Source organism: Prionailurus bengalensis, chromosome B2 (genome assembly GCF_016509475.1).
Source record: "Prionailurus bengalensis isolate Pbe53 chromosome B2, Fcat_Pben_1.1_paternal_pri, whole genome shotgun sequence".
Classification (NCBI taxonomy): domain Eukaryota; kingdom Metazoa; phylum Chordata; class Mammalia; order Carnivora; family Felidae; genus Prionailurus; species Prionailurus bengalensis.
In genome coordinates, this window is record NC_057349.1 from 129,754,536 (window position 1) to 129,764,137 (window position 9,602).

General features: G+C 39.3%; 1 protein-coding gene across 5 annotated transcripts in view; it reads left to right on the forward strand.

Annotated features, from left to right (window-relative positions):
- PHACTR2 (phosphatase and actin regulator 2) overlaps positions 1-8,747 on the forward strand; it is a 196,947-nt gene extending 188,200 nt beyond the window's left edge. For all 5 annotated transcript variants that reach the window (XM_043592506.1, XM_043592503.1, XM_043592507.1 and 2 more), the window contains one exon: positions 5,117-8,747. In XM_043592506.1, the coding sequence (XP_043448441.1) occupies positions 5,117-5,132 (16 nt within the window). In that variant the 3' untranslated portion in view covers positions 5,133-8,747. The remainder of the gene's footprint in view (positions 1-5,116) is intronic.
- The last annotated feature ends 855 nt before the right edge of the window (positions 8,748-9,602 follow it).

A 9,602-nucleotide genomic window follows, 5' to 3' on the forward strand; every position in this document is an offset into this window, starting at 1 on the left:
AATAAATCTATTTATTGCTCCATCAGTTGGAAGCCTAAAGCCAAACTGTCATCTTGTCAGAGAGGCAGACTTCTCAGGAGGTAAAGCTGAACTCAAATTTCAAAAATGAATGCAAACCATTGAGTTGTAACAAACGTAAGAGCAATTTGCATTTTTAGTACCTCTAACCAGAGAATTTTGGAGCTGAATTGGAAGAAAAGATGCCGCCTTTAAACAGAATATAGGGGGCGCCTGGGTGGCTCAGTCGGTTGAGTGACCGACTTCGGCTCAGGTCATGATCTCACGGCTTGTGAGTTCGAGCCCCGCATGGGGCTCTGTGCTGACAGCTCAGAGCCTGGAGCCTGCTTCGGATTCTGTGTCTCTCTCTTTCTCTCTGCCCCTCCCCGCTCATGTTCTGTCTCTCTCTCTGTCAAAAATAAATAAACAAAAAAAAATAAATTAAAAAAACCCGGAATATAAATTTCCTTTTCTGATTGGATAGTGCAAGAAAATATATGAGGTTTTGTTTTTAGTTTTTGTTTTATTTGTTTGTTTATTTATTTTTTACCAGATCTGGCAGTCCATATGAAGAGAGGGTACATTCTTTTTTTTTTTTTCAATTTTTTAATGTTTATTTATTTTTGAGAGAGAGACAGAGACAGAGAATGAGTGGGGGAGGGGCAGAGAGAGAGGGAGACACAGAATCCAAAGCAGGCTCCAGGCTCTGAGCTGTCGGCACAGAGCCTGATGCGGGGCTTGAATTTACAGGCTGTGAGACCATAATCTGCACCAAAGTCGGATGCTTAATGGACTGAGACCCCCAGGCGCCCCAGAGAGGGTACATTTCTGACCCCTGGCTTTGTTAGCATATTATTGCCTCTTATTGGTTGGTCACCTTCTTCTCTTAGCTGGACCTGGGAGCCATGCTGATGGCCTGTGACCTTGCATGCAGTGCAAACCTGGAGTTCATTCTCTAATGGGACCCATGGGCAAATAGTGCCTGCAGGAAAAAACAAAAAAGCTTTATGGTGTCCTGCTAATTTCTGGAAATTAAAAGCAGAATGCTTTCTAGGAAAATGCTGGGCTTTAGAAGGTTTTACATCTCTTCTGGTCCACTGACTACTCACTTTGTTGTGCATTTCAATTATTAATTCACCTACTTCATCCCACAGGCATTACTGGTGGGAAGACCTAGCCCGTCATGTCATGTTTCCCCATGCTTGTCCTTTGAATCCAGTGAAAATGAGAGCATTGTGGAATGTCTGCTGTACAAAGCCCAGCAAATTAGGAGAGGGCTAAAATAATTGCTCACTTCGATGAGTTTGTCTTTAATTCCTAGAAAAGCTGAACTTTGATGGCTCAAGGTGTGAAGGTCCTGCAGGTGTAGTCTATTTGTACTGTCACGGCCCCCAGGGCACCCGCTTCCCTGGTGTGGTAAGGACAGTGCTTGTGTGTCCTGTGAGGAGGGAGGTTGTACTGCTCATTTCAACCCCAAGGACATCACTGGACTCGCTTTTCTAGTAATTGCAAAAAGTTTGTGCTGAGCCCATTGTCCTCGAGTTCCCTTTGTAGCAAAAGGCAGATGTTTTTGAGAGAACAGTGGCAATCAAAGTGTAGCCTGGGATGGGGAACAGGACTTTTCTCTGGTCAAAATTGATCAGAACTAACGGACAGATGTAGAAATCTAACTGATTGCCTCTTCCATTACATTCCACCCAGAGGGCACCAAGAAGACCCTTTGAGTGAAAGTATGAGTGAAGGCATGTTTTGTTCTCACAGTCTGATGTAGGTTAGTTAATAATAGAGTCTGAAGCCTGGAGCCTCCACTTACCAGCTCTGTGCCTTGGGCACATGACTTAGCATCTCTGTGTCTGTTTCCACATCCGTACTGAGGGGATACAGAGGTACATACCTCATAGGATTGTTTTGAAGGTGAAACTAGGTAATAATATGTATAGCACTTGGACTTGTGCTGGGCACAAAGTAAACATTAGTACTTTCAGCTGTTATTATCTACTTGTCTTTTATATTTTATATAAAAAGGCTGGTTTAAGAGGTTTTCAATTACTCTTTTGAAATATTTTTGTAGAATTTCTGTGTTTTTCTTCAGGTTATGGTTGACTCTTCCTAGAAAGCATGATGGAATGTCCTACCATATTGGGTATTGTAGATTAATATAAATGTAATTGTAGTTAATTAAGGGGGAGCCTCATGATTGGACTCTTCATTTATAAGAATTGTTTAAAGAAAGTTTATCAAATAATTTTCTAAATGCCAATATAGATGTATTCAGGTTTTTATGCATTCCATAAGTATTGATTGAGCACATAGAGTGAGTCAGACTCTGTTCTGAACCCTGGGAATTTAGAACATGTCAAATAAAGTCCTCACTCTCACATGGTTATGTTCTACTGAGGAAGACAAACCATTACAAGTAAACAAATAAATAAAAATGATAATTTCAGTTTGTGCTAAGTACTATCAAGAAAATGTAAGGGTGCCTGGGTGGCTCAGTCGGTTAAAACATCGGACTCTTGATTTTGGCTCAAGTCATTACCTCACGGTTCGTGACTTGGAGCATTCTGTAGGATATGTTAGCATCCTAACAGAGCCTGCTTAGGATTCTCTCTCTCTCTCTCTCTCTCTCTCTCCCTCCCTCCCTCCCTCTCTTTCTGCCCCTCCCCTGCTCTCTCACTCTCTCTCTCTCTCATAAATAAATAAATAAATAAATAACATTTTTAAACAAAAGAGAATCTAACAGGATGCTATTGAAGGAACAAGAGCGGGTGTATAGATAGGATGACAATGAAAGGGGTGTCTTAGGGAATAAAACCTATTGTGTGATTTAGATGACAAGAGGAAGCTGTCAGCACTGTTGGGGGAGAGAAAAACATTCCACCCCCGAAGGGAACCAGCTGATTTCAAAGGCATAGCTAGTGCAAAGGGCCCGAGTTGGTAAGGATTTTGCATGACCAGAAGGCAAAAACAACACCCAGGTGACTAAAACAGGAACATTGTCTCCCTGTAACCAATGTAGATTCACGTACCTCCCAAAGTTATGGCCAAGGCTGGCAGTAGGAATGGAACTCAAAGTGGATACATCCCTACTTTGGTCACAACAAGTTTGCTAACTTTGGAAAGCTTGGTATATCTTATTTTTATTTTGAGTTTTGGAAAGTCGAACATGCAAAAACAATATAACAAGCCCCATGCATCCATCATGCAGCTTTTCCAGTTATCAACTTATAGCCAATCTTGCTTCAACTGTTCTTATGGCTTTAATTTTTCACTTTTTTCATGCTTTGATTTTACATGACAACATATTTTAGGTTGTCCAGTGTGCCAGATATTGTATTCCATGATTAAAAGTGATGAAAAGCAAGTCTTTCCTCCATGCCACGCAATCTTAGTGGAGGCACACCTACATAAAGATTGTATACCGTGATAAGTAACTGGGATAAACCAAGGGTTATGGGAACACAGAAGAGAAAGGTGATTAATGCTTCCTTGAGAAATGGAGGAAAGGGAGTTTGGAGAACTCACAGAGTGAGATTGCAGGAGTTGGAGATGGGAAGGAAGATAGGACAAAAGGCAGAGCACAGAAGTGGAGAGTATTTGGGGGCTTAAAGGTTTTTTGTTTGTTTGGTTGGTTGGTTTTTGTTTTGTTTTGTTTTTTGAGAGAGAGAGAGAGAGAGAGAGAGAGAGAGAGAGCAGGGGAGGGGCAGAGAAAGGAGGACAGAGGATCTGAAGTGGGCTCTGCACTGACAGCAGCAAACCCAATTCGGGGCTCAAACTCAGGAACCGTGAGATCATGACCTGAGCCGAAGTCAGATGCTCAACCGACTGAACCATCCAGGCGTCCCCGGTCTATACCATAGACTCAAGTTAGGGTGTTTGGAAGTAGTAATAGAGATCTAGCTAGAAACATGGTTTAGGCCACATCCTGAAAGGCCTCAATCACTACTGTAAGAAATTTAAATTTTATTTCATAGGGGAAGGTGAACAATACAATGATGTTAACAAAGAACTGGAAAGATCGGATTAGTGTTTATGATGATATTGCTAGTGACAATGTGGGGCACAGATTTGATCTCCACATCTCTGAGCCTGGGACAGGAAAATGAATTAGAAGACTCATTTATGAGGACCAGTGAACATTAGATTAGACAAGACAAATGAAATACTAAATAGAATTGCATAAACTTTCTGTGTGGGACCACAGAAATGGGCTGAAAAGGTAGATCGGATAAAATGTTGTAGAGAAGATGACTTTTGACTCTGATCTTGAATATGAAAACATAGATGGGAAACGAAGGGAGAGGATTGCGATATTAGAGAACATAGCATGTGCACAAAAGCACAGGGCTCCAAAAACACAAGGAGGTTCAGGAACTCACATGGAAGAATGTGAAACCAGCTAACTAGCTAGCTAGCATGCCATTAAAACAGCACTAGCAAAAGATGGGGACACTTTAATGGACTCAAAGACCGTCAGTCGAAGCAAGACTCGGTGACTGATGGGATGTGGAGGGTGAAGAAGAGAAATGAGTTGCAAATCTGAGGGTCTTAGACTAACAATCTTTTAAAAGGTAGATTGTTTAACAAGATGGAACATGCCAGGGCAGATTTATAAGAAATGACCATTTGTATAGTTGTGGATATGTTCAGTGGAACATTTAGATGGAAATGCCTGGCAGGTATTCGGATATTCAGGGTAAGAAAGTAGATTTAGTGTCTTCAGTGGGAGGTGATGAGATGCTGAAGATAATGAAACAGTGACTATTTGTTGATGGTTTCCTTCTATAACTAAGAACCAGGTGTAATCAAATCCTGTATGAAACATCCCACTCAGCTCAGTACAGCTCACAGCATGATGCTTAAGATTTGCGATGTTTTGTATACTGATTGCTCTGTATCCTTGATGATATAACCAGAAAATTTTATAGAGGGGCTGTCTCTGCTTTCCAGCCTAACATTTGTAACAGTATTCTGTTATGCCAGTAATTTATAACAGTAATTCATTGGGAGATGTCTAGAGCTCCCTTTAATATAAACATTGCTGTACCTTATTCGGTTTACCAACTGCAGAGTGTATTTCTATACCATAGACTCACAGAGTTTCTGTTTCTTCTGTCAGGTTTCACCGTCCATAAAGAAGTGTGAGACTCTGGAAACATAGACTGGTCATCTTTGGGGGAAGCCTCTCTTCCTGAAAACCTGATATTGCACTGGGATTTGAATGTGTGTGTTTCCGTTTAATTGGGGAAGGAAGTGTATGGAAAGTGCTCCCCACCTATACAGCCCAGATAGGGCCAACAAGCAAAGGGACAGGTGCAGTGACTCTGCTGTCCAGCATGTGTATGATGGTAAGCAACACCATGGTTATACCAGTTATTCTCCATCAGGAGTTTTAATCAAGGAAGATGAGCAGAAGACAATCGCTGGGTCCCTGTTACCAGAAAGCCAAATTGTAGAGTGCGGGTTAAAGAGAAATGGGGACTGGAATTGCTGGGCACTGGAAAGGGGTAGGGGTTGAAAATCAGAAAAGAAGAGAAATATTTCATTATGTTAATGAAGAAAAGAAAAAAAATCAAGGCATAAATATTTTTGAAGTAGGCTTTTGGTAGCTGAGAACTTATTAAGGGATTTTGGAATCTAATCACCCAATGTGGATTCCTTAAAGACCGGATCCTAGAAGAATCTTCCCGTTTCACCGTTATGTTGGTGCAGTATAGTACCATTATTTTATGTTGTGCCAGTGAATCCAATTGCCAGAAATAAGTCTGAGTGTTTTCATGCATCTTTTTCTTAAATGCAAGAGACGTTTATTGACTCTTAACAAGCATGCCTGCCCAAATTTTGTTGCATGTTTCAAGTAACATAGCTATATACACACTTTTTATTTTTTTATACTCCTTATCTAATGTACCAGACTTCTACAAGGATAACAGGACTGGGAATAAAGTCAGATGAATGTGACCCTATAAATCTGTAGGAAGCTCTAGAAATAAATCTTTTGGTCTTTCCCTAGCTTGATTATCTTCAAAGTCAAAGCAACCATGCTTGATCTAAGGAAGATAATATTGACAATCACAACACCTTTTTCAAAAAAAAAAAAAAATCTGAATCCAAAGTTAAAACTTAAATGCAAGTGTTCTGCCAGCAGTTAGGTCTGAGTGGGCATGGAAAGGACTACTCATTTTCAAGGCTGCATTAAGTTGGATTGCTGCTATTAAAAAAATTAAGTACATGGATCAAAAAAATACTCATCCAAAGGCTTAAAAGAACACAGGGAATTTCCGCGAAGTGGCAAGTGAGGAGGACGTCATTTTATATTTTGAGAGTCTGCAGATTACATCCGTAAATATAGCATTGACTTTCAGTGCAAAAGAATCAGTGAGCTTAAAGTTTGGAAGTCATGGAAGGTTTCTCTGGGAGTCTACACTCAGTATTGAGACACCCTCAATTGCCACCTTGCCATTTTTCATGGAGTCACAGGCACAGCATGGCTTCTGCTCCCAAACACATATGATCAGATGTAAATACCCCTTGCATTCAATTGTTCTTTCATGATTGTTTTGTGCTCCTTGTATTAAAAACACATGAGACATATAATAACAAGACAGGACATGGTAGACATTTTATTCTCAGCGCTCAGGCTAAAATTTTCTGAAATGTTTCTGGTTCATAATATGGAAGACTGTAATTTGCAATTTCAACCAAAATAGCAAACATTTAATCTGGGGGATAAGTTTGGATCCTGTCGTTCATTTGTATTTTACAGAACCACTTGAAAGTGAATGATTTTGCTTACAAATAAAAACTTTTAGCCCCAGTTGGCCTGTTACAAAAAGCTGGGACCATTTTATAACCAAGAAAAGAAGTTGCACTTCTTGCTGCACTCAGCTGTGTGCACTAAAAAACCCAGATTCTTCACTGTTGTCATTTTAGTACTAGTGCAAGGTGAACTTTTGCTTTTGAAGAAAAAAAAAATTCTGCATGCCCAAGTGTTTTTTCTTTCTGGCTGAAAGGTTTGCCCATGTCACGGTGCTTCGATCCCGCCATGGGCATTAAGTTAGTGCTGATTCTTGCCCAAGTCCTCCCTTTCCTTATAATATTATGAGATGATCACTTTTGTGTCTTGGGAAAAAGTCCAAGGAATGTAATGTTATTTTAATTTTCTAATCTTTAAATATTACCTTAATTTCTAGTCACAAGGCCTCCAAAAAATGCTAAATATAAGACATTTATCACTGTTTCGGCACTCGAGATACAGGTCATGGCAAGTCTCTATTTGGTTGATAAAAGGAACAATTTTTTCCCCATTCGTGGTGCCTGTGATGCAGTTTTAAATAATCTACAATGAGATGCACCCAGTTCAAAAATGACACTCTGGTCCTTCAGTATACTGTCTCGCTAGTACGATAGGTCAGATTTATGAACTACTCATACTTTTTCTTCATACCAATTGACACATTTAGAGAAAAGTTAACAAGTTAGAGAGAAATGAAAAAGCCAAAAATACTAGCACCGCTAGTCTAATATTTAAGAGCCACCAATTATGTCATGAGAATGATTCTTTAAATAAAAAGCTGTGGAAACAATCGAAGGGTTATGAGCTAACCTGTATTTTGCAGAATAAGGTTCTATATTAATAGCTAATTTGAGGAGACGGAAACACTGCATATTCACCTGGCAGCCCATCCAGAGGCCTCTTGTCTGGAAGACCCAAAAGAATGCAAAGTTGTGGACCACCCTATGCCCAATGCCAGCACTTCTGCTGTCCAACCAATAAGCTGCAATTCTATGAAGAAAATAAGTATGTGCACGAATCGGGCTGTTGTAACACAAACCAGGCTGTTCCCTACTTAACGTGAGACATTAGGCTGACATAGAGGAAATGAGTTTTCCTGAGTCCCCAAGATATGATTAGGGAAGCAAACAAACCCATATCCAGGAAGATCCCAGGCAGGAAAGAACAAGACAGACCATAAAACACAAAGGGGCCATCTCGGTCTTTTGAAAAATCAAGCAAAAGAGCATTAACATTAAGGTTGTGAGAAGACGCCATGGGCTTTATCAGCTTCTCCATGGTCTGACAAAATTAGTCCTCTGGTGATCAGCGTGAATTTAAAGCAGCCCTGCCTGATAATTCCCTGTGTATGTGAAATGTCTTGCATTTTTTATGTTTGATATGATTTATGTTAATTCCTTAAATTATTTAAACTAAATCTATAATATTCAGAGGACCATTTTGGGTATCTGAATAGCTGTTCTAAGTGGAAGAAAAAGCAAACTCATCCATCTTCTCTGATTTACCCAGAAAAGCAGACTTTCTGGTTTCACTTTCATCTCCTTTATTAGCATAATGATTGTAGTCACTTACCTTTCTCTAACGTTAGTAAATATATTTCTGTTAGAAACTTCTAAAATGTAAGTGGAAACCTATTTAAGACAGTAAAGGAATCGAATGCACCCTTGAAAGTCATCAAATATTGAAAATGAGAGATAATTTCTTAAAACCTGTAATTTGGGTTTCACACCCTGCAGTTAATTCAGTGCTGCATTGGTACTTTGAAAACATACAGTAGCTTACACTTAAAAGAGAAAACAGTCTGCATTAACGCTGCGTATCCTGATACGTACCACGTTTTAACACGTAACAGGCGTTGTGTTTATACTCAATAGTCAGACACAGCTTGCAAAAATGATACCATATTCGCAATAGAAGACAACTTTGCCTACCACATAGTTGTAGGTGCACATTTAAAGAGTGAAAATGCAAAAAAAAAAAAAAAAGAGTGAAAATGCTCTATTCCTCCTTTCTTGCTCAAAAATTTCTTCAGTTTATTATTCTTTAAGTGGTCCCAGCAGCACATTAAACATAGTTAGAAGCCTTCCTCAAAAATAGGTGAGATGGAAGAAATATACAATTATGTCATTTTCATCAATATGGTAGCTGAAGCATTTCTAAATTCCAGCCATATTATTACCCCTAACCTTACTAGTGAAAGTATATAATTTGTGACAGGAATTAATTTCTTCACATCATTGGAGTATGTTGTGAGCAGTAAGGAGCCACTAGGATGCAATTTATTTGCAGAGTTGTCCCTTGGCCTCTTGAAATGGGTTATGTTCCACTATTGAGTATTTGCTGTCTTCTTATTGGCAGGATGTATCACACTGTTTTGCTTGGCAAAGCAGAATGAACTTCTGGAACTGAAATATGTCCTAGAGGGGAATGCCATGGCAAAAGTCATCATCAAATTAATAGGACCATTTTTCTGAGAGAAAACTTATCTTTAGGTAGTTCAAATTCAGATTTCCAAGAGCTTGGCAGTGACCAAAGGCTGGTGGGGACAAAGGTAGAATACTCCCAAACCATTCTCACGTTCACTTTCCTTTTACTTTCGGTAATAATTAAGCATTAGCTTTATATGAAAATGGGAACCACCATCACATTTCTAGAAACCAATGGAAGCATATCTCATAAGGTCATTTCAAATTAACAAATCTCATATACATTCTGCAAGATTTCTGGCATAAAATAAAATAAATAAAATAAAATAAAATAAAATAAAATAAAATAAAATAAAAAAGAGAATCCTGTGGCAGCTATTCTC